We start from the raw sequence: 26,069 nt of genomic DNA on the forward strand, positions 1-26,069 counted from the left end.
AGGGGAAAAAGCAGAGAACCAGCATTTATTGAGACTCTGCCATGGGCCAGGTGAGTGCCTGGTGATTTGCATATCCACATCCTCAAATTGAGGAGACACTTGTCCAAAGTCACACAACAAGGAGCTGTCAGGTTGGGACAGCTTATTTTCATTATCTCTGCTCTGATTAAGACCCAAATGGAGTCTCCAAGTTGCCTTAAAGGAGCCATCTCTCCCTTGGCTCACCATGCAGCAATGCTGGAATTGTTCTATGGCTGCAGCAACCACACACACATAATGCTAAGCAGTGGGTTTGTGCCACTCTGGGGAAGGCCCTCCTTTCCTTGCCTCCCCTCCTTCTGTTGGCTCCCCAAGCATATCTCCCAGGTTGTCACTGTCCAGTTGTCACTCCTGAGTCTGCACACACCCTGGAGCTAGTGGCCCTTTGAGGCACACCACAACCACCAAGCAAACTTCACTGCCAACTACCTCCTTCTTCCCTCCCATTTGCTGCTGATTACTGTGCAGAACTTCCCTCTCCTGGTCAGACCTGGTACTGCAACAGGGCCGCCTGCTCTTCCCAGCCTGTGGGGATTCCTTGCCTGGCCTTCTGGTCTTCTCTGAGGGCCCCAGCTCCACGCCCAGAGCCCTCCAGCTGTGTGCAGGGGCTGGCTTCCCCTGCTCTCTAGCCTGGCCTCCCCGAACTTTTGTTTCCAGCCACATTGCCTGCTTGTGGTCCTTGCAGTCACTATGCGGTCTGTCCACAGGCTTCTGCACAGGCTGCTCCCTCTGCCTGAAATACCCTTCCTTCTGCCCCCTCCTTCAGTTCTTAGTTCTCTTTAACCTCAGCTCCAGAATCATGACCCCGACCCTCTCTAGGCCATGTCTCCCATTTCAGGCTCTTTACAGCACCAAGACTTTCCTGTGTGTAGCACTGCCTGCTGGCTGCAATTTTGCATTTCTTTGAGTGAACCTCTGATAATGTTCCTCCACCCCCAGCACTACTGTGAGGTCCCCACACTGAGCCGGGTGTGGAGAGGTACTCAACTAACACTGGCTGAGGGGGAGGATGGATGAACACGCCTCACCCTGAGCTGGAATCCCTCTTCCTCAACCTTCCCCCCCACCCCACCTGGCTCCCCACTCATCCTGGACTGAAGGTCACTTCCACCACTTCTCCCGCAATGACATCACAGAAGTTCAAAGATGCTCAAATGAGCCCCTTGAGGTTCTGCTCCTCTAGGTGTCTGCTCCAGCTCCCCAATCTTGCTTCCTTATGGCTCAGTCCTCAGCACCTGCCCCCCAACCCTGGCCACCTCCTTCGGCCATACCAATATCTGCCCACTTCCTTCTCTCAGGGCAGGGCCTAGAAGTGAAGGGTCTCCAGATGGAGAGGCAGCCTTTGCAGTAATTTTATTTACATACAAAATTTATCGAATGCCAGCTCAGGCCAAGGGAGGTGACTTTAGTGACCCAGGCCACATGGCTAAGGCATAGGGTAGAGGCTCCTACCTACTCCCAGAATTGGCCCTTTTTCTTGCCCACTAGGTGTCCAGAGACACAGCTCACTCCAAGACCCCCCACAGCCCTGGGGACACACCTGGGAAGGAGGGCAGGCACCTCACCTGGATGTCCTCTGCTTTGGCCTCGTCTCTCTCCTGCATGGCCTGCACCGAGGGCAGTGAGAACACACTCCGCACACACGTGTTCACCAGCTCTGCCCTCTCCCGCACACCCAGGATGGGCTGGGTGTGGCTGGGAGGAAAAAGGAAGTGAGGCATGGAATGAGGGAGGGGCTGCAGGTGCGGGGCAGGGGTCAGGGCCCCTGGCACAGGTCTGGATGCTGAGGTCTGAGCCACAGGAGGACGATATGAGGTGGCACCAGGAGAGTGGGTGTGGAGGGCTGACAGCCAGGCAAGGACTGGGCCAGGGAGAGGGGAGGCTCGGAGCAGGGAGGGGCTCAGGGAAGGGCCCAGGAGAGACAGGCAGAGCCCAGAGGTAGGGTGTGGACACCTCAGTTGGGTCAGGGTCTCCATGGCCTGCCGGCGGACGGAGCTTGAAAGGGAATCCAGCGGCTCATCCTGGATCTGCCTCTGGACAGGGACCACAGAGGGCCAATGAGGACACCTGGTTACAGACCACCAAAGCCAATGCCACCCCTCCTCAAGGGAGCAGGTGCAACAGCCCTTCAGCCTGGGCAGAGTCCCCCACCAGCGGGGTCCAGAGAGCCAGCTCACTGCTCAAACTCTACCCTGAAACTTCAGTTCAAAACCCCAGGGGCTGGGGCTGTAGCTCAGTGGTAAAGTGCTTGCCTCGTATGTGTAAGGCACTGAGTTCGATCCCTAGCACCACATAAAAATAAAGATACTGTGTATTCATCTACAACAACAACAACAACAAAAAAAAAAAACCCAAACACCCCCAGCCCTCACCTGCTGCACCCCACATGGAGAACTCGGTAAAATTGTTCCTGCAGCAGCTTAGTGACAGAAGACTATTTCACCCACAGACCTGCCCAAGCAAAAATACTACTCATGGCCCCTGAAAGCTGCTGGTTGGATTTCTCTAAAAGGACCTTCTACTTTTCACTTTTGATCTAGCACCTACATACAGTAGGTGCTCAATGAATGTGTGTTAAATGAAAGTGTACTGTGGATTGAACTCAGGGCCTCACACATGCTAAGCAATCACATGACCCCTGAGTTACACCCTAGTCTTCTCTCTCTCTCTCTCTCTCTCTCTCTCTCTCTCTCTCTCTCTCCCCCTCTCTTTCTCTCTCTCTGGTACACAAAGCCAAATATAATTTTATAAACTTCAGTGATTAACCCTGCCTAACTCATTCTGGTGGATAACAGAGAAGAGACTGCATTCAGCAATCCTGAAGTTGCCCACCAGGAGGAATTTCTGGGAAAAGAATGATTCAGTGATAACCATTTCCCATGCACAAGGCTCTGCAGGGAAATGCCCACTGGACTGCTCTCCCAGAGACACAGCCATTGTGACCCCATCTGTAAAATGAGGAGAGTTGGCTCAGAGAAGAAAAATGACCTGCCCAGGCTCCCTCAGGGTAGGTGGAGGGCAAGTAGAAGGGGAGCCAAGGCTCAAGTCCAGGTGACCTATCCTTCATCCTATCTTCCTCCCACCTCACACCCACCCTCACCCAGTCTCATCAATGGGTGGGCTTGGGAATTCCACCCCTTCCCACCCAGTGCCGCACACCGATGTGGCCCCCTCGCACCATCATCTTCTTCATCATGGACTTCTTCTTTCCTTCCCCTTCCAGCAGGTCCTGGCCCTTCTGGGCGGCCTTGATGTTCTCAGCCTTGGAACAGAACCACAGGGAAAGCCCCACTGAAGCCAACCCTTAGCGGGTGCATACAGCTTCTGCTGACACCCAGCACCTTGAAAAGGCAGCTCCCAGCATCAGCTCAAGAGAAATGACAAGTCCTCCCCCGCCCAGGGGGAGGCAGGGAGAGCTTGGGGTGGGGTAGGGTGAAGACTGGAGAAAAATCTTGGTGATCAGGATGGGAAGGGTAATCCTGAAGGCCAGCATTTGGAGATCAGAAATGAGAGACGGCAAAACATTCCTCCTTCTCCAGGAAAAGACAGGGAGAGACAGAAAAGGTCTCGGCATCCAACCTGAAATTCTACCATTACCAACACATAGGAACCTTCTAGAACATACCAGTCAAATTAGGGCATTCTGCTGCATGACAGAGGGAACATAGGAACCCACCTCCAAGTAACCTATCGGTTTCCCTGTCTTAAAGGTGAAGAAGAGAAGCTAGCCATGACATAAGTAAATAAATTTCAAATAGTAAAGAAAAAACAGAATGGAGATGGTGGCAGGGTAAAGTTGAACCAGAGTTCTTTTTTACTTCTATCAATGGAAAGGGCAAAGACCCAGAGTCGGGAAGGAGTTCAGGGTGTGAGAAGAGGGAAGGGCAAGAGTAAGGCGGATGACAAGAAGAACGCTCTGGGAGGAGGATGAATGTTCCCCAAATACAGGGCCTCTTGCTCCTGTCACCTTCTCCCTGCCCCCACCCACACTGCCTAGGGGCTGGAGCTGGCCTGGCCTGGCCTGGGTGGATCCCCTGACTTCAGACCCCATCCACAAGCTGGTCTTGCTCACACTCGAGTGCCACCTTCATGTCCACCAGCTTGTCCAGTCTGCCCCACTGGCCCTCACCAGGTCCTGCAAATGCTGGCCCTCACCAAAGCCTGCTGCGTGGCCCAGACCTAAACTGGGAAATGACTGTGTCCTTAAAAACTTTCATAGCGCACCTACTAAGGTGCCACGCACTACTCTAAATGCTGAAAATGCTTCTGTAAGACAGATAGACATCTCTGACTTGTGGAAGACTCATTCTAATGGAGGAGATGAACAAGAAACAGGAGTGAGGAGGCACATGGTGCATGAGAGGGTGCTGACTACTTAGGAGGAAGAAACTCCACCAAGGAACAGGAAGCTGGGTGGTGGGGAGGGGTGCCCCAGGAAAGTGGCTAGGAGTGGAGCAGAGGCATACCAGTGCCGGTTTGTTGTCATCTTCTCTGTTCTCTGGCACCTTCCTCAGATTTGAGGTCACTTTATCAAAGATTTCTGCGTGTCACGATTTCCATGAGAAGAGAAGCAGATAGAACATAGGGGGACTCAGGGTGCCAGAGTCCCTTCCCACCCGACACGCCCAACCCTCACTCCCCCAGCAGGCCGAGCTTAAAGTATAAATCAGCTCAGGTCACCTCCCCTCCCTGAAGCCCTTCAGTGGAGCCACATTCCATTAAGCAGGAAGCCACCACCATTGGCAGGGCCCTCCCCCTCCACTTCCCAACTTCATTTCCCACGGCTCTCCCACCCTGGCCTCCTCCAGTCCTGGACAAGTGTACCCCAAGGCCCTGACACAGGTGGTTTCCACTGCCCAGTCACTCCCCTGCCATTCCCCCTTGTCCCTCCGGGGTCCCTTCTTTCCGGTCTTTGCCTGCCACTCCTCAGAGATGCCTCTCCTGACCGTTGGGCCAAATGAGGGCCCACTGGCCCCTCGGTGCGGCCTCCTAGTTACCCAATTTATAAGTGACCACTTATTTGTTTCAATAGGCACCTGCTACTGCTCAGCCCCCAATTCTCCCACTTTTTTGGGGGGTGAAGGCCCCCCTTTTCCCTGGTCCTTTACTTATGGGGGCTGAGGGGACACTGAAGGTCAGCAGGTCTCTCTCAGAATTCTGAGGTCAAGAACCAGAACCTGGGAGAGCTGGAACTTGGGCACCGTGGCTGCAACCGCCAGAGGCTGCCAGGGGAAGGCGCCAATGGGGAGAACCCAACGCGGGCCTCGCTGGGGCCAAGACCTTGGCTTCCAATCACGTCTCCACTGCCACCAACGGGGCTCCCTGGAGAAGCGGCTGATTGCAAGACTTGGGCAGGGGAGCCCAGGATGCGCCTGGGATAGCTTGTATCAGAAAACAAGGGAACAGGAACACTTACTTGAAGGGTATTCCACTGGCCAAATAAAGGAAATTTCGAATATCAAGAAAAACAGACATTTTAAGATAAAAGTTGAAATTACTATCAGCAGAATTCACCAAAGGAAATTCTAAAGGGTATCCTTCAGGCCGGAGAAAATTAATCCCAAATAGAAGGTCTGAGACAACAATAAATAAAGAAGCAACTGAAGGAGGTTAATATTTGAGTAAATAGAAGAATGTGAACTATATAAAATAAATAAGGGTTATGAAGTTAAGAACTTAGAATTAAAATGTCTTACTGCAATAGCATATAAATTGGGGGGAGTGAATTAAATGGGATTAACGTGTTCCTAAATCTTAAACTCTCTGGGAGAGTTGTATTGGTTAAACTGGACACTTTTATTCAACCTGTACATTAAAGCTTCTCTACAGAATCACTAAAACAGCACAGAGGTGCTGGGTGGCTCAGTATAGTGTGTGGCTAACATGCTGCAGGCCCTGGGCTCCTCCCCAGAACTGCAAAACAAACGTCTACAAATAAAAGACAGCACAGGATATTACTTCCACCCAAGGAAAGGAGAGAAGTGAGGCGAAACAACCACCCCAAAGCCAAAAAAGGACAGAAAAAGAAACCGAATCAGCAGGACAAAGGACACAAGCAGGTGAAGACACACAGACACTCAAGTCGTCACATTACATATGAGAGGACTGGGGCTTGGAAACAGCACTATATAGAGGACACTGCCTAAGTCCATCTGTGGGTTTAATGAAATCCCAAAGAAAATCCCAGCTGGTTGTCATTCTATTTTATTTTGTGGAATTTGACAAGTTGTTCCTAGAGTTTATATGGAAAAGCAGAGCACTTAAAACAGAGGTTTTGTTGTTGTTGTTTCATACTGGAGACTGAACCCAGGGGCACTTTACCACTGAGCCACATTCCCAGCCCTCTTTATTTATTTATATTTAGAGACAGGGTCTCACTGAGTTGCTTAGCGCCTCACTAAGTTGCTGAGGCTGGCTTTGAACTCGTGATCCTCCTGCCTCAGCCTCCCGAGCTGCTGGGATCCCAGGTGTGCACCACCATGCCCAGCCTAGAACAGCATCTTCAGGAAGAGCTAAGTTGGAGGACTGTGGTACTAGATATCAAGAGTAACTAAATGTTCTCTCTCTCACATGTAGAACTAGAGAAAGAAAGGAATAAAAAGGAAGCTTGTGAAAACAGAAGAGAGACCACAGAGTAAAAAAAAAAAAAAGGTGATGGAGCGGAAGGGACAATGGGAGGGCCCAGAAAAGTCCTGGAGAACAAAATCTACAAATTATGCCATGTTCATGTACAAATATACCACAATGAATTATGCATATATTTATAATGCACTAATTAATAAAACAAAAATAAGAATGGAAGAGAGCCGGCGCGGTGGCCCACGCCTGTAATCCCAGTAGTCAGGAGGCTGAGGCAGGGGGATCGTGAGTTCAAAGCCAACCTCATCAACAGCAAGGCACTAAACAACTCAGTGAGACCCTGCCTCTAAATAAAATACAAAATAGGGCTGGGGATGTGGCTAAGCGGTCAAGTGCCCCTGAGTTCAATCATCAGTACTCCCCTCCCCTGCCCCCCTAAAAAAGAATGGAAGGGTGATCATTAGAACAGGGCCAGTAGATTGGGGAGAGGGAGAAGCAAGGGAAATGGAAGGTACTGGGAAATGAAATTGATCAATGCTATGTGCATGTAAGAATATGGCCCCAGGAAGTCACTAGTATGTAGAATTATAATGTCCATCGAAAAAGAAGTTTTAAAAAGAGTAACTCTAAAACCCAGTAATTAAGGGAATGGTTAGAGGTACGGCTTGACATGACTGCAGCCATCTTGAGTCATTAGTGACAATACCAAATGTTGGTGAGGATGTGGAACACACTGAACTCTCACATTATGGGAGGGTAAGTTAATTCAACCACTGCTATGGTTTGAACACTGTGTCCCTCCAAAATTCATACTAAAATCTAGTCTCCAATGCATCAGTACAAAGAGGGGTGGACTTCAGGAATGTTAGGTCATGAAAGTTCTTCCCTCATGAATGAGATAAAGACACCTTTAAAAAGAGGCCTCAACTAGGTGCAGTGCAGTGCACCTGTAATCTAGTAATTCAGGAGGCTGAGGCAGGAAGATTGCATGTTCAGGGCCAGCCTGGGCAACCTGTCAAGACTCTCAGCAACTTAGTGAGACCCTTTCTCAAAATAAAAATAAAAAAATAAAAAGGTCTGATGGTACAGCTCAGCAGTAAAGCATCCCTGGTTTCAACCCCCAGTACTACAAAAACAAAATAAAAGAGGCTTTACACAGCCTTCAACCTGTTCTTCCCCTTCTACCTTTATGAGAACACAGCATTTGTCCTTCTGCCATGTGAAGATATTGTTAAGAAGGCCTTCACAAAACACCAAATATTGGTACCTTGATCTTGAACGTCTAGCCTCCAGAACTCTGAGAAACAAATTTCTGTTATTTATAAATCACCCAACCTCTGGTATTTTGTTACAGCAGCAAGGACCAACACAACTACTTTTAAAAACTATTTGGTGATGTCTACTCAAGCTGTAAATACGTATACACTATGACCCAGAAATTCCACTCTTAGATAAAGGTCTCTGCACCAAAAGTCATACACCAAAAGGTTCACAGTGCTGGGAGCAGTGGGGTATGCTTGTAATCCCATTAGCTCAAGAGGCAGGGGCAGGAGGACAGCAAGTTCAAAGCCAGCCTCAGCAATTTAGCAAGGCCCTAAGTAACTTGGTGAGAAACTCTCTCAAATTTTTTTAAATTACAAAATGGCTGACAGGGGGAGTTCAGTGGTAGAACACCTGTGGGTTCAATCCCTTAGCAAGGCATTAAGCAACTCAGTGAGACCTTTTCTCTAAATAAAATACAAAATAGGGCTGGGGATGTGGCTCAGTGGTAAAGTGCCCCTGGATTTAATCCCCAGTATGTATGTATATATGTATATATATCCTGAATAGCTGAACAATCTTGAAAGTAGAGCAGAGCTAGAGGTCTCACACTCCCTGATTTCAAAACAACATGGTACTAGCACAAGGACAGACGTGAAGACCAACAGATTAGAATAGAGAACCCCAACATAAATGCTCCCATACAGGATCAAATGATTTTTTAATAAAATGCTAAGACTTCACTGGGGAAAGGACAGTCTTTTCAATAAATAGTGCTAGGAAAGCTGGACATCCACATGTAGAAGAATGCATTAGGAATATAAGGTCTTCATAAATCAAGGAAGACAGCCAGTCACATTTTGGGTGCCTGGGGATAGGCCTGGGGAAATGGGGAGTTATTGTTTCATGGGAACAGAAGTTCAGTTTAATAAGACGAAGAAAGCTCCGGAGATTGAAGGTAGTGACAGCTACACAAGATTGTACTTAATACTACAGAAATGCACATTTAAAATGGCTAAGATGGATTCTGGGGTTGTGGCTCAGTGGTAGAGTGCTCGCCTAGCATATATGCAAGGCCCTAGGTTCGATCCTCAGCACCACATAAAAATAAATAAATAAAATAAAGGGATTGACAACTACAATTAAAGAATATACATTAAAATAGTAAATAAATGAGGGCTGGGTTTGTGGCTCAGTGGTAGAGCGCTTGCCTTGCACACCTGAGGCAATGGGTTTAATCCTCGGCACTACATAAAAATAAATGAATAAAATAAAGATATTATGTCCATCTTCAACTAAAAAAAATTAAAAAGTAAATAAATGAAATAAAATGGCTAAGATGGTAAATTCTATGCTATGTGTATTTTAACACAGTAAAAAGAAAATTGGAGGAAAACAAACCTTTTTAATTCAAAAAGAAATGAAGTTGAACCAGACAGAGAGATACATATACACACACACACATATATAAACACATGCATACAAGAGTATATTATTGATATTTAAAGTATATTGCAAGCTGGGCTCGTGCATGCCTGTAATCTCAACAACTAGGGAGACTGAGACAGGAGGACCATAAGTTTGAGGCCAGCTGCATCAACTTAGCAAGGCCCTAAGCAACTTAGCAAGACCCTGTCTCAAAATAAAAAGGGCTGGGGATGTGGCTCAGTAGTAAAGTGTCCCTGGATTAAATTCCCAGTACCAAAAACCATAATGATGATGATAATGATAATAATAATATATAATTTGTAGTTATATTTAAAATATATTATAATAGTTATACATAAAACGTATTTAAAATTTATTAACTATATATAGTTAAAATGTAAATATAAATATAGTTTTATTTAAATGTAGCTGGGAGCAGTGGCACACACCTATAATCCCAGTGGCTAAGGAGGTTGAGGCAGAAGGATTGCAAGTTGAAGGCCAGCCTCAGCAACTTAGCAAGACCCTGTCTCAAAATAAAAAATAAAAAGGGCTGGGGGTGTAATTCAAGGTAAAGTGCCCCTGGGTTTGATCCCCAGTATCCCCCCCCCCAAAAAAAGAATAGAAGGAAAAGGTAATCCACAGAATTGCACAAAATATTTTCAAGTCATGTATCTAATAAGGCAATAATATTCAGAACATGTAAAGAACTAAAACTCAACCACACAAACAAACAAATTCAAAAATAGGGAAAGGATTTGAATAGATAGTTTTGCAACAGAATATACAAATGGCCAAAAAGCACACAGAGGGCTGGGGTTATGGCTCAGCGGTAGAGCACTCGCCTAGCACATGTGGGGTGTTGGGTTCAATCCTCAGCACCACATAAAAATAAAATAAAGGTATAAAAAATTTAAAAAAAAACATGGAAAGATGTACTAATCAAAGCCACATTAGTCACTAATCAAAGCCACAGTAAGATATCACTCCACACCCTTTAAGTTGGCTATTGGGGAGTGAGGAAAGGAAAATAAATGTTGGCAAAAACATGAAAAAATGGAAACCTCCTACATTGCTAGTGGAAATTACCAATGGTTTCACAAAAACTAAATCTAGAATAACCAGTAGTTCCACTCCAAGGCATATACCAAGGGGAAATAAAAATGTGCGTCTATACAAAATTTTGTGGGTAAATGTTCATAGTAGCATTACTTAAAATAGCCAAAATATAGAAACAACCCATTTGGCCATTAAAAAAATGTGGTATGTTCCTACAGGGGAATCTTATTCAGCCATAAAGAGGGATGAAATGGCAATACAGGTTATAACATGAATGAAACTTGAAAGTATTGTGCCAAGTGAAAGAAGCTAATCTCAAAGAACCACATACTGAATAATTCCACTTATATAAAATGCTCAAAATAGGTAAATCTATGCAGACAGAATGATTAGTGACTGTCTAAGGCTGGATATGGGTTGGGTAGGTGGTTATATCTAAATGGTACAGGGTTTCTTTTGGGGTGATAAAAATATTCTAAAACTGATCATGGCCATGGTTGCACAACTCTGTATATAATATAGCTTTTAGATTGTACACCTTAAAGGAGGGAATCAGATTTTACATAGTAAATTATATCTCAATAAAATTGTTTAAAATAAAACCTACTTGAGCCAGGTATGATACACACATGTATTTTCAGCTACTCAGGAGGCTGAGGCAGGAGCATCCCAAGTTCAAAGCCAGCCTGGCAACTTAGCAAGACTATCTCAAAATGAGAAAAAGGGCTAAGGAGAGGCTGGGGATGTAGCTCAGTGGAAGAGCACCGGCCTTGCATGCAAGAGGCCCTGGGTTCAATCCTCAGCACTGCGTAAAAAATAAATAAAAATAAAGATATTGTGTCCATCAACAACTAAAAGAAATATTTTTTAAAAATGGGCTGAGGATGTAGCTCAGTACCCCCGAGTTCAATTCCCAGTACTTAAAAAAAAAAAATCACTGTCAAAAACAAATTTCCTCTACATTATCAGAATCATCAATACCAAAGAGGAATTGTATTAAAAAGCAAGATCTAGGGTTGGGGCTGGGGCTCAGCAGTAGCGTACTTGCCTGGCATGTGTGAGGCACTGGGTTCGATTCTCAGCACCACATATAAAAATAAACAAAAAATAAAGGTCTATCAACAACTTAAAAAAAAAGGAAACAAGATCTGATTTATGATACCAATTAAAACCATAAAATAGCTAGGTTTAATCCATCAAAGAATGCACTAGACCTAAATTTTCCATATATCCTATAGCAAGGAAAACTTGAATACATAGATAAACCAATAGCATTCTAATAAAAATGCCAATAAAAGTTTTTGATGACCTACACAAATGTATTTTAAAATGTATGTGGCATAATGAAGGTCTACTAATTGCTAAATCAATTTTTTTATACATTTATTTTATCTTTTTTATGTGGTACTGAGGATTGAACCCAGCACCTCAGGTGTGCTAGGCAAGCGCTCTACCACTGAGCCACAACCCCAGCTCCCTGCTAAGTCAATTTTCAGGAGGAATTTCCTTTTGAGGAGGAATTCTCTCATCTTAACAGATGTGAATATATATTTACAAAGCCATGGTAATTTTTTAAAATAAATCACACATGGTATTGGTACATAAACAAAAATTGATTAGGAGAAGATGTTTATAGCAGCAGAAACTGATAGAGAATGAATTACATAACTGCAAATCCGGAAGAAGACACCAGTTCCAGACAAGACTATAGGGTCTTGACCTGGTGGAGACCCTGAAGTCTCAACAGTAGTGAGCTGAGTCTGAGCTACCTGGCCACTGGCCAAACGTTGGCCTGAGGAGCAGGGCCCAAAATTTTTCCACAAAAAGGTGGACATTCTGAACGGAAGGTATAGTTGCTAAACAGACTTAGAATTTGGACAGAAGAGAAATATTATATAGTTCTGGGTGTGGTGGCGCATGCCTAAAATCCCAGCGACTTGGGAGGCTGAGGCGGGAAGATCACAAGTTCAAAGCCAGCCTCAGCAGCTTAGTGAGGCCCTAAGCAACTTGATGAAACCCTGTCTCAAAATTTTTAAAAAGGGCTGGGGATGTGACTCAGTAGTAAAAAATGCTCTCGGGTTCAATCCCCAGGATCAAAAAAAAAAAAAAAAAAAAAAGGAGGAGGAGGAGGAGAACAACAACAACAACAACAACTCCTCAGGGAGTTTAAGCAGCTCATTCTAAGTCCAGCACTAGGTCTCTGTGTGCTATTGCCCTTGTGCTATCTGTTGCAGGCTGCTCCCTTCCTCTGTCCTCTCTGCTCCCCACTCTGCCCTATGAGTCTGAGTACAGTCATTCTTTAGGGCTGTGGCCCTTCCTTACTCACCCTCAGGGAAGCTGTTGTTGACTACATTGTTGCACACCTCGGCCCAGCTGTCCAGATTCCCCTCCAGGGGCATGGTGCGAATGCTATTGTCCTCAGAATATTCCTGCTGGCTGCTCAATGTCAAGGTGGAGGTGTCACTGATCATGAGGCTGGAGCCCATGCTCAGAGTCTCATTGGAGCCCAGGATCAGAGTCAGGCATGAGGGTGGAGAGAGGGAAGACCTGGGGCCATGGGCAGCAGAATGCATGCTGACACCATCGCTCGAGGCAGAAATCAGGGTCAAGCATGAGGCCTGAGTGACAGTCATGTTCACATCAGGTCTGGGGAGACTATTAGAAGCCACGTTGACGGTCCCCTTTGAACCTGTGCTCCAGGTTGCACCAAAGGATCCTTTGGAAATAGACCCAGCCATGTTACGTGGAGCCAAATTGAGAGTCTCATTTGAGTCTGGGGTTGGGGTGTCACCAGAATCTGCATCAGCGTTCAGGTTTAGCGCACAGATGTTTTTTGAACCCACATCGAGAAGCTGATTAGAGCCAGGGTCCAGAGTAGTGTTTGAGACTCGAATAAGGGGTGCTTGTGAGCCCGACCGCGAGACACAGTGGCCCAGAACCAGGGCTTCTCTAGAATGGGACCTCATAAATGAGCTCAACTCGGGCCTGGAAGGGTTGCAGTTACTCTGACCCAAATCAAACATCTTGCTCGGAAGGGGCTGGCAGTCCTGCTCAGGATTCAGCCCAGAGTGGTTCCCTGAGCTCAGACAGGTGGCCTCTGCAGGGCCTGGGCTCAGAACGGGGTTTGAGGCTGGACTAAGGGACCCCTGTGGGTCAGGCTTTGAGACGAGACTCGGATGGTCTTCGGGGCTGGCGGTGTTATCAGGAATTAGGTCAGAGGCCTCCTCTGGAACAAGATTCAGAGTTGGATTCAGGTCTGGGACGAGAGGCACTCCAGGACTATGGGGTGGACTCAAGATAGGATCAAGGGCCACATCCATGTGGGGCCCAGCGAGAGTACCAGAGTTGAGACTTGGTGTCATCTTTGGGTCTTCATGGAGGACCACACCAGCCATTGGACTCAGGGCCATGTGCAGTCTGGAGGTTTCTCAATGCTACTGCCCCTTCTTTTCAATGGCCAACTGTCGAGCTCCCTGCAGGACCCCTGAGAGAAGACAAAGGCCACTAGGCTGCACCTGTTAAAACTTCCCCTGCCATCTCACCATTTTTAGAATGAGGGCCTCTTGTTGTGACTTACAAGCCCTTGATGGTCCTTGGACCACCTTTCCAGCCCCATCACACCCTGTTCCCCTCCTTGCTCTCTTGGTGTGTAACCCCTTCTCTGACCACATCCTGCTTCCCCTCAGCTCATGACCCTGAACAAGCGCAGTGCTCTTGGCTTCAGACCTCCCCCTGTCATCCTCTGCCAGTCCCACTACTCCCAGCAAAAATGCATCCACCTTAATTCCAGCCGCTCACTGGGTAGTCTGGCCCTTACTAGAGACAAGCTCTGGATGTCAAGAACTGTCTTATCTTGGACTCTGGGGCACTCACAGCTCCTAACACAATGCCAGGCACACAGGTGCAAGTCTACAATGGACAGACCCGGAACCTCTTCCGCTTTAGGTAGAAAAGGGGGAGGAGCCAAATTCCAGCAGGGTACCTGTGTCAGGGCCTTGTAGGTGCACTAGCAAGGATCCCTGAGCCTTGGGGCACTGCAAGCCAGAGATAAGCTTTGAAGTTGCTAGAACTACTCTGCATGTGGTCACAGCACTAGTCTCAAAGCCACGTTGGCAGAGCCGCCTGTGGCCCTTGACGGCTGGCCTGTTCTGGGTGAGGCCAACTCCATAGACAAGAGCACCGGCTGTACCAGAAACAGAACCTGCTCAGCGCAGCAATCTAACCACTGGGTGGACTCCCCAGTCCTCCACCACCCCCCACCCCACACACACACACACACCCCGGGGCCACGCTCCCTGCAGAATCATTGGGTCGGCTCACCTGCGTACATGGTGTTCTTAAGCAGGCGTGGGCCCCTAGGAGGAGATGCAGAAGGAAATCAAGTCAGGAAAAGAACAGCTTTTCAACTCCCACAGAACCGTCTATAGGCCAGGTGGGAACACACATGTGCCACTCCCCACATTGTGAGCACATACACAGACCAAGTCCTGGAGTTCGATACTACTGGTGAAGGTCAAAAGGAGAAAGGTCACTCACCCCATTTGCCCCCTAGGCAGCTAAGACCATCTCTAAATTCCTGCCTAAACTCCTCCTGCCATCTTTAGAAAAAGTACCCTGTCATTAAAAGACCCTCTGCATGTGTCTCTGGGCCCAATTTTTGCCCTCCATATACCCTCTTCCCCCTCCATTCCACCCTTGCTCGGCTCCTTTGAGTCTCTCCAAAAAAAAAAAAAAAACAGTTATGTCTGGACCTCCCAATGGCTGGGTGCCCCTTCTCCACTCCCTTCCCCAGCTACTGCTTACAGCTTCACCCTTGAAGGCTCAGGGTCTCCTAGATAAGTGAGGGCACCTGTAAGTTCTCAGGACACCTCGTCCCCTTCACCTTCCCTGGCACCCAGAATCTGGCTTCCCCACCAGATTAAACTCCCTAAGAGCAGGGACCGAGGCCGCCTGGCTCTCTGCCCATGTCTAATGTCTAGCATAGCACCTGGCACACGGTAAATGCTCAGAAAGGTTTGGGTCCACTGTTTGATCCTTCTCTCTCTCCTCCACTTTTGCTAGGTCATTCCATCCCCACTCACACACCAACTAGGTCACCGAATCATTTCCTCCCTCCGCAAATGTGCTGTGCTCTTTCTGACTTGGCTTTGGGAAGATCATAGGCCTGGATTCACATTGTCTTGAATTCAAACCCCAAGCTCATCCTCTCACTAGCCTGGGTGGACCAGGTCAAGAGACTCCTCCCTGCTGGCCCTGTTCTCCTCAGGGCACAAAGTCCCTGTCTCACCTGAAGGTGATAGTTACCGGGCCTGCCATGGAGCTCATGGCCCAGCCAAGGCCTGGCCTAAATGACAGATGCTCATTTCATTCCTTTGCTGAGCACTGTGGGAAAGAGCTGTGACGCCCTCAGCGGCCATTGTTCCTTACAGAGGTTCCTGTACGGCTTTGCATGTGCCCCAGGACCAGGAAGTGTGCACTGCCCCCCAGTACCAGGGCGATTTCACATAGCATTTTAAATGTGGGCTGCTTGATTCCACAGTCCCTTGTCAAAGCCCTGTACTTAATTTTGTATTCATAATTTTGTCTTTTTTCATTTAAAGAGGAGGCTGTATTTTTCCCTGATTTTCCCTCCCATCCATGCACACAGGCACGCGCGTGTGCACACACACATCACAGTTATGAAAGAGAGGCATTTTCAACCTGGAAAAATAGGAATGGTGCAGCTAGAAAACAGTGAGTAGGATTTTGAAAGAACTACCTAGTTAGGGCTGTGGGAAAAGGCACTAGTGTCCCCCTGCACCCCAGCAGATGCTCAGTATCATGTCCCAGAATGCCACAGGTCTCAACCCTGGTTGAACCTCTTCCATGAGAAAAGATTGGATCATCCCCACATTCTCAGTCCTTCTCCTCCACCTTGCTTCAGGGAAGCCAGTCTTCAGAGCTGCCTGACAGGCACTGGGGCAGTCCATGGTTTGCCCTCCACCACGCAGATGCTGTGCATTGAGAGGAGCAATGGCTGGTGAGGGACTTGTGGGACCTAAGGAAGCTAAGACAGCCACAAGCTGCCTGTGGACCTCAGCCTCAAGTTCTCATGCCCACAGTGGGGAAGGCAGAGCATGGCTATAAAACAGCTCATCCAGTGCAAGAGTGAGAAGCACTGGCTGATGGCCATCCCTCTCCCTGAACCATCCTCTCCAGGGGCTGCCAGTGCACTGCCCCCCAGTACCTTAACGGGTAGAATTATCAAAGATCTTCCAGTTCCTCTTTGAGAACAGATTATCAGATACGTGGGCCCAGAATGTGTTGGCCACTTGTGCAAGTATGTTTGTATAAACAGATGTGCACGTGCTCAACATCTGACACTGGGGCACCTCAGATCCAGACAATCCAAACCAGAACTCCCCAGACCGTCCAATACTCTATTCCAAAGAAATGAAATCATCACCCAATGCAGGAACAGTAGGATCCTTGACTACCATGTTTCTCACTTGCTGCATGCAATTTTAGCCACGTTCCGCTCATTCTAGATCCAGAACATTTCTCCATTCCCTCTGCCAGACCCTAGTCCATGTCCCATTGCCTTGGGTTGAATCTTGGAATTGCATCTTGGAATTGCTCACTCAATAGACGCTCCTGTTTGTAGTCCTGCTCCCAACAAATTATTTTCCAAAGTGAACCAGAAAAGTCTTCCTTTAAAATTGCATGCATCGAACAGCAGAACAAGCACAGCAATCCGCAGAGCGGCAGAGCCACCCCCCGAGCCTACAAGGTAGGCAGATCTGCGACCCACCGGCAGGTCAGGCCCAGCAACCTGCAGAGGGGCACAGCTGCCCCACGCACCTGCTAGGTGGGCGAAATCATGACCACCGACAGAACAGGCGCAGCGGCCGGCCAGACACATCGCCCTGGTTGGGGGAGGGGCAGAGCCGCCGGGCGCCTGCAAGGTAGGCAGACCTGCGACTCACCAGCAGATCAGGCCCAGCGACCCGCAGAGCGGCAGAGCCACCCCCCACGCCTGCAAGGTAGGCGCACCTGACACCCACTGGCAGGTCAGGCCCAGCAACTCTCGGAGGGACACAGCTGCTCCACGCGCGTGCAAGATAGGCGGAACCGTGACCACCGACAAAACAGGCCCAGTGGCCCGCCAGACACATCGCCCCGGTTAGGGGAGGGGCAGAGCCGCTGGGCGCCTGCAAGGTAGGCGGACCCGCGACCTACCAGCAGAACAGGCACAGCAATCCGCAGAGCGGCAGAGCCACCCCCCGAGCCTGCAAGGTAGGCGGAACCGTGACCACTGACAAAACAGGCCCAGTGGCCCGCCAGACACATCGCCCCGGTTGGGGGAGGGGCAGAGCCGCCACCAGTGCCTGCTAGGTAGACAGACCTGCAACCGACATCAGAACAGGCCTAGCGGGCAGAGCCGCTGCTCACGCCTGCAAGGTAGGCAGACCTGTGACCACCGAAAGAACAGGCCCACCGAAAGTACAGGCCCAGCGGCCTGCTGGCGTGGTAGGCACATTGCCCCAATTGGAGGAGGGGCAGAACCACCGCCAAAGCCTGCGAGGGAGACTTTGCAACTATACAAGAGCAATATAAATATATAGGGGGAAAAATCAATAACACAACAGTTTCACCAAGCAGAAAGAAACGCGATCAGTATGAAAAGACAAGGAAAGAAAGGACCACAAGCAATGCAGGTCAACTCAACTTTAGAAGAGGTAATATCTGCAGCAGATGGAATGTCAGATAAAGAATTCAGGATATACATGCTTCAGATGATCTGGAGTCTCAAGGAAGACATTAGACAGCAAAATCAGACAATGAAAGACCACTTCGACCACTTCGACAATGAATTACAAAAACAAATCCAAGAAGCAAAAGATCAATTATACAGGGAGATAGAGGTTATAAAAAACAAACAAACAGAAATCCTGGAAATGCAGGAAGCAATAAACCAACTTAAAAACTCAATTGAGAATACTACCAGAAGAGTAGAACACTTAGAAGATAGAACATCAGACAATGAAGACAAAGTATTTCAACTGGAGAAGAACATAGACAGCTCAGCAAAGCTGTTAAGAAACCATGAGCAGAACATTCAAAAAATATGGGATAACATAAAGAGACCAAACTTAAGAGTCATTGGGATACAGGAAGGTATAGAGGTCCAAACCAAAGTAATGAGCAATCTATTCAACGAAATAATACGAGAAAACTTCCCAGACTTGAAGAATGAGACAGAATCCCAAATCCTAGAAGCCTACAGGACTCCGAATGTGCAAAATCATAAGAGATCCACACCTAGACACATTATAATGAAGATGCCCAACATACAGAATAAGGAGAGAATTTTAAAAGCTACAAGAGAAAGGAAGCAGATTACATTTAGGGGTAAACCAATCAGGATAACAGCTGATCTTTCAACACAGACTCTGAAAGCTAGAAGATCCTGGAATAACATATTTCAAACACTGAAAGAAAATGGGTTCCAACCAAGAATTGTGTATCCAGCAAAATTAGGCTTCAGGATGGAAGATGAAATTAAAACCTTCCATGATAAACAAAAGTTAAAAGAATTTGCAGCTAGAAAACCATCTCTTCAAAACATCCTCGGCAAAATATTACAGGAAGAGGAAATGGAAAATATCAATGAAAACCAACAGCGGGAGGTAGTACAGTAAAGGGGGGGGGAATAATCAAAGAGGAAAACAAACCATGTTTAGTAACATAAATAAACAAATATGGCTGGAAGAACAACCCATATCTCAATAATAACCCTAAATGTTAATGGCTTAAACTCACCAATTAAGAGACACAGGCTAGTAGAATGGATCACAAAACAAGACCCAACAATATGCTGCCTTGAGGAGATGCATTTGATAGGAAAAGACATACATAGACTGTAGGTGAAAGGTTGGGAAAAATCATATCACTCATATGGACTTCGGAAACAAGCAGGAGTGTCCATACTCATATCAAATAAAATAGATTTCAAGCCAAAATTAATCAAAAGGGATAAAGAGGGACACTACATACTGCTCAAAGGAACCATACACCAACAAGACATAACAATCATAAATATATATGCCCCAAACAATGGTGCAGCTATGTTCATCAAACAAACTCTTCTCAAGTTCAAGAGTCTTATAGACCACCATACAATAATCATGGGAGACTTCAACACACCTCTCTCACCACTGAACAGATCTTCCAAACAAAAGTTGAATAAGGAAACTATAGAACTCAATAACATAATTAATAACCTAGACTTAATTGACATGTATAGAATATACCACCCAAGATCAAGCAGTTACACTTTTTTCTCAGCAGCACATGGATCCTTCTCAAAAATAGATCATATATTATGTCACAGGGCAACTCTTAGACAATATAAAGGAGTAGAGATAATACCATGCATCTTATCTGATCATAATGGAATGAAATTGAAAATCAACGATAAAAGAAGTAAGGAAAAATCATGCATCACTTGGAGAATGAACAATAGGTTACTGAATGATCAATGGGTTATAGAAGACATCAAGGAGGAAATTAAAAAATTCTTAGAGATAAATGAAAACACAGACACAACATATCGGAATCTATGGGACATATTGAAAGCAGTTCTAAGAAGAAAATTTATTGCTTGGAGTTCATTCCTTAAAAAAAGAAAAAAACAACAAATAAATGATCTAATACTTCAACTCAAAATCCTAGAAAAAGAAGAGCAAAACAACAGCAAAAGAAGTAGAAGACAAGAAATAATTAAAATCAGAGCTGAAATTAATGAAATCGAAACAAAAGAAACAATTGAAAAAATTGACAAAACTAAAAGTTGGTTCTTTGAAAAAATAAATAAAATCGACAGACCCTTAGCCACGCTAACGAAGAGAAGAAGAGAGAGAACTCAAATTACTAGCATACAGGATGAAAAAGGCAATATCACAACAGACACTTCAGAAATACAGAAGATTATCAGAAATTATTTTGTATCCTTGTACTCCAATAAAATAGAAGATAGTGAAGGCATCGATAAATTTCTTAAGTCATATGATCTGCCCAGATTGAGTCAGGAGGATATTGACAACCTAAACAGACCAATATCAATTGAGGAAATAGAAGAAACCATCAAAAGACTACCAATTAAGAAAAGCCCAGGACCAGATGGGTATACAGCAGAGTTTTACAAAACCTTTAAAGAGGAACTAATACCAATATTTTTCAAGCTATTTCAGGGAATAGAAAAAGAGGGAGAACTTCCAAATTCATTCTACGAGGCCAACATCACCCTGATTCCTAAACCAGACAAAGACACTTCAAAGAAAGAAAACTACAGACCAATATCTCTAATGAACCTAGATGCAAAAATCCTCAATAAACTTCTGGCGAACCGGATACAAAAACATATCAAAAAAATTGTGCACCATGATCAGGTAGGATTTATCCCTGGGATGCAAGGTTGGTTCAATATACGGAAATCAATAAATGTTATTCACCACATCAATAGGCTTAAAAATAAGAACCATATGATCATCTCGATAGATGCGGAAAAAGCATTCGACAAAGTACAGCATCCCTTTATGTTCAAAACTCTAGAAAAACTAGGGATAACAGGAACATACCTCAATATTGTAAAAGCAATCTATGCTAAGCCTCAGGCTAGCATCATTCTGAATGGAGAAAAACTGAAGGCATTCCCTCTAAAATCGGGAACAAGACAGGGATGCCCTCTCTCACCACTTCTGTTCAACATAGTTCTGGAATCACTGGCCAGAGCAATTAGACAGACGAAAGAAATTAAAGGCATAAAAATAGGAAAAGAAGAACTCAAATTATCACTATTTGCAGATGACATGATTCTATACCTAGCAGACCCAAAAGGGTCTACAAAGAAACTATTAGAGCTAATAAATGAATTCAGCAAAGTGGCAGGATATAAAATCAACACGCATAAATCAAAGGCATTCCTGTATATCAGCGACAAATCCTCTGAAATGGAAATGAGGACAACCACCCCATTCACAATATCCTCAAAAAAAATAAAATACTTGGGAATCAACCTAACAAAAGAGGTGAAAGACTTATACAATGAAAACTACAGAACCCTAAAGAGAGAAATAGAAGAAGATCTTAGAAGATGGAAAAATATACCCTGTTCATGGATAGGTAGAACTAACATCATCAAAATGGCGATATTACCAAAAGTTCTCTATAGGTTTAATGCAATGCCAATCAAAATCCCAACGGCATTTCTTGTAGAAATAGAGAAAGCAATCATGAAATTCATATGGAAAAATAAAAGACCCAGAATAGCAAAAACAATGCTAAGCAGGAAGTGTGAATCAGGCGGTATAGCTATACCAGACTTCAAACTATACTACAGAGCAATAGTAACAAAAACAGCATAGTACTGGTACCAAAACAGGCGGGTGGACCAATGGTACAGAATAGAGGACACAGAAACCAATCCACAAAATTACAACGATCTTATATTTGATAAAGGGGCTAAAAGCATGCAATGGAGGAAGGATAGCATCTTCAACAAATGGTATTGGGAAAACTGGAAATCCATATGCAACAAAATGAAACTGAATCCCTTTCTCTCGCCATGCACAAAAGTTAACTCAAAGTGGATCAAGGAACTTGGTATCAAATCAGAGACATGGCGTCTGATAGAAGAAAAAGTTGGCTATGATCTACATACTGTGGGGTCGAGCTCCAAATTCCTCAATAGGACACCCATAGCACAAGTGTTAATAACTAGAATCAACAAATGGGACTTACTCAAACTAAAAAGTTTTTTCTCAGCAAAAGAAACAATAAGAGAGGTAAATAGGGAGCCTACGTCCTGAGAACAAATCTTCACTCCTCACACTTCAGACAGAGCCCTAATATCCAGAATATACAACGAACTAAAAAAATTAGACAATAAGATAACAAATAACCCTATCAACAAATGGGCCAAGGACCTGAACAGACATTTCTCAGAGGAGGACATACAATCAATCAACAAGTACATGAAAAAATGCTCATCATCTCTAGCAGTCAGAGAAATGCAAATCAAAACCACCCTAAGATATCATCTCACTCCAGTAAGATTGGCAGCCATTAGGAAGTCAAACAACAACAAGTGCTGGCGAGGATGTGGGGAAAAGGGTACTCTTGTACATTGCTGGTGGGACTGCAAATTGGTGCGGACAATTTGGAAAGCAGTATGGAGATTTCTTGGAAAGCTCGGAATGGAACCACCATTTGATCCAGCTATTCCCCTACTCGGTCTATTCCCTAAAGACCTAAAAAGAGCACACTATAGGGACACTGCTACATCCATGTTCATAGCAGCACAATTCACAATAGCAAGACTGTGGAACCAACCTAGATGCCCTTCAATAGACGAATGGATAAAAAAAATGTGGCATTTATACACAATGGAGTATTACTCTGCATTAAAAAATGACAAAATCATAGAATTTGGAGGGAAATGGATGGCATTAGAGCAGATTATGCTAAGTGAAGCTAGCCAATCCCTTAAAAACAAATGCCAAATGTCTTCTTTGATATAAGGAGAGTAACTAAGAACAGAGTAGGGATGAAGAGCATGAGAAGAAGATTAACATTAAACAGGGATGAGAGGTGGGAGGGAAAGGGAGAGAGAAGGGAAATTGCATGTAAATGGAAGGAGACCCTCAGGGGTATACAAAATTACATACAAGAGGAAGTGAGGGGAAAGGGGGAAAAATATAAGGGGGAGAAATGAATTACAGTAGAGGGGGTAGAGAGAGAAGAGGGGAGGGGAGGGGGGAGGGGGGATAATAGAGGATAGGAAAGGCAGCAGAATACAACAGACACCAGAATGGCAATATGTAAATCAATGGTTGTGCAACTGATGTGATTCTGCAATCTGTATACGGGGTAAAAATGGGAGTTCATATCTCACTTGAATCAAAGTGTGAAATATGATATATCAAGAACTATGTAATGTTTTGAACAACCAACAATAAAAATGAATTTAAAAAAAATTGCATGCATCAGGGCTGGAATTATATACCTTAATGGTAGAGCACTTGCTAGCATGCATAAGGCCCAGGGTCCAATTCCTAGCACCACACATACACACATACATAAATCATGCAACAGTGTGGTACTGGCATAAGGATAAACCAGTATAATAAAATTGAAAGTCCAGAAATAAACCCATGCATATGGGATCAATTGATTTTGATAAGGGTATAACTATTCAATGGGGAAAGAACAGTCTCTTCAACAAATAGTGATATTGACATGCAAAAGAATAAAGGTAGACTCCTACCTTCTACAAAAATTAACTCAAAATGTATTAAAGACCTCAAAGTAAGAGCTGAAACTATAAGACTCTTGGAAGAAAACACAGGAGTAAATCTTCATGACCTTGGAAATTGCAATGGTTTCTTAGGTATAACACCAAAAGCATAAGCAGCAGCAAAAATAGATAAACTGGACTTCATCAAAGGTAAAAATTTGACAGGCACAGGGGTACATGCCTATAACCCAATGACCTGGGTGACTGAAGCAGGAGGATCACAAGTTCAAAGCCAGTCTAAACAAATTAGCAAGATCCTCAGCAACTTAGTGAGACCTGATCTCAAACTAAAAAAAAAAAAGAACTTGAGACATAGGTCAATGGTAAAACACCCCTGGATTCAATCCCCAGGACAAAAAAAAAGGTAAAAATATTTGTACATCAAAAGGCAATGTCCACAAGTGAAAAGACAATCTACACAATGGTAGAAAATGTTAGTAAATTATATATATGATAAGGGTATAGTATTCAGAATACATAAGGAATTCTTACAACGCGATAACATAAAGACCGACAACCTACTTAAAAATTCGACTAACAGGGCTAAGGATACAGCTCAGTAGCAGAGCTCTGGCTTGCATGTGCAAGGTGCTGTTTCCAATCTCCAGCACTGGAAAAAAAGAGAAAGACAGAGAGATACATAGAGAGAGAGACAGAGACAGAGACAGAGAAAAACAGAGAAAGCAAGCAAGAGCTATTGAGCAAACAATTTAAATAGCCATTTCTACAGAGATGAACAAATGACTCATATGCACATGAAAATATGTTCAAAATCATGAGTCATTAGAGAAATGCTAATCAAAATGATATGGACCTGGGTGCAATGGTGCATACCTGTAATCCCAGTGATTTAGGAGGCTAAGGCAGGAGGATCACAAGATCAAGATCAGCCCCAGGGGCTGGAATTGTGGTTCAGTGGGCAGAGTGCCTGTCTAGCATGCATGAGGCACTGAGTTCGATCCCCGCCACCACATAAAAATATGCAAATAAAATAAAGGTATTTAAAAAAAAAAAAAAAAGATCAGCCCCAGCAACTTAGTGAGTCCCTAATCAACTTAGAAAGACCCTTTCTCAAAATAAAAAATAAAAAGGGATGGGAATGTGGCTCAGTGATTAAGCACTCTTAAGTTAAATCCCCAGTACCACCAACACCAAAAAAAAAAAAAAAAAAAAGCTATAATGAGATACTATTTCACATCCACTAGGGTGGTTATAAATTTTTTAACAGAAAATAAAAAATGTTGATGAAGGTGTGGAGAAATCAGAACACTCATACGTTGCTGGTGGGGTTGTAAATTGGCACAGCCTCTATTAAAAATCAACTTGGTGATTCCTCAAAAAGTTGATCCAAAATTTCCATTCTGAGGTATATAACCAAAAGAATTAAAAATCTGTGTTCCAAATATATACAAGTGTTCATAGCAGCAGCAATATCCACAAAAGCCAAAGGTGGAAATAACCCAAATACCCATCAACTGATGAACGGATAAACAAATATGGTATGTACACACAATGGATTATCAGCCATAAGGAGGAATGAATTCCCAATGCATGCTAAACAGGGATGAATTTTGAAAACATGCTAAGTGAAAGAAGCCCATCACAAAAGACCACATATTATGTGACTCCATTTGTAGGAAGTATCCAGAATAGTCAATCTATAGAGACCGAAAGCAGATTCAAGCCGACAGAAGGAACTGCCAGGGCCCAAGGAAGGAGAGAGCAGAAGTGACTGCTGAATGGGTGTGGGCTTTCATTTCTGAGTGCAGATAGGTTCTGGAACTAGGCAGTGGCGATGGTTACGTGACTCTGTCAACACACTGCATGTCACTAATGGTAACTCCTATGCTGTGTGTTGTACTGAAGCGGCACTCCCTTTCTCCACAGAAAAGCCCTCTTCACCATGGCTGATTTTAGGACTGTCAGCAAAAGAGTCTGCAAAAGAGTCCATTGTAGATAAACTTCCTATTTTCGTGTCACCCTGTTTACTTGGCCACTTGCCAAGAAGATACCAGCACTCCAGGTGCTGGACACCCCCTTACTAGTTTTCACATACGTATCCAGTATAGTACTTTGAAGAAATGTGCAAACAAGGCCTCTGGCCTTAAGCTGGGCTTCACAGAGCTGTCTACATTTTTAAGATAAGTTACAATTGGGCTCCATGGTAAGAGCTGGCAGGGGGAGGAAAGAAAGGGGAGAAGAAGCTCTCCCCTTCTCAGGTGTTGTCCTTGAAGGGTTAACTTGCCCAGAGCAGTGAAAGAAAAAGCTGCTTTTATGTGAACTTCTGCAGACTGTGAACTTCTGAGCCCCTCCCTGGGTATAAAACTCTGAAACTCCCTGAACTCGGGGTTCAAGGGATTAATTGATT

General features: G+C 45.0%; 1 protein-coding gene across 1 annotated transcript in view; it reads right to left on the minus strand.

Moving 5' to 3' along the window:
* Positions 1-13,775, minus strand: part of Mroh7 (maestro heat like repeat family member 7) — a 40,555-nt gene extending 26,780 nt beyond the window's left edge. Inside the window, exons 1-6 of the mRNA XM_076862397.2 lie at positions 12,692-13,775; positions 12,056-12,097; positions 4,506-4,579; positions 3,218-3,301; positions 1,993-2,072; positions 1,605-1,734 (exon numbers count right to left, since the gene is read on the minus strand). Coding sequence (XP_076718512.2) covers positions 1,605-1,734; positions 1,993-2,072; positions 3,218-3,301; positions 4,506-4,579; positions 12,056-12,097; positions 12,692-13,775 — 1,494 coding nt within the window. The remainder of the gene's footprint in view (positions 1-1,604; positions 1,735-1,992; positions 2,073-3,217; positions 3,302-4,505; positions 4,580-12,055; positions 12,098-12,691) is intronic.
* Between the last annotated feature and the right edge of the window lie 12,294 nt (positions 13,776-26,069).

Source organism: Callospermophilus lateralis, chromosome 7 (genome assembly GCF_048772815.1).
Source record: "Callospermophilus lateralis isolate mCalLat2 chromosome 7, mCalLat2.hap1, whole genome shotgun sequence".
Classification (NCBI taxonomy): domain Eukaryota; kingdom Metazoa; phylum Chordata; class Mammalia; order Rodentia; family Sciuridae; genus Callospermophilus; species Callospermophilus lateralis.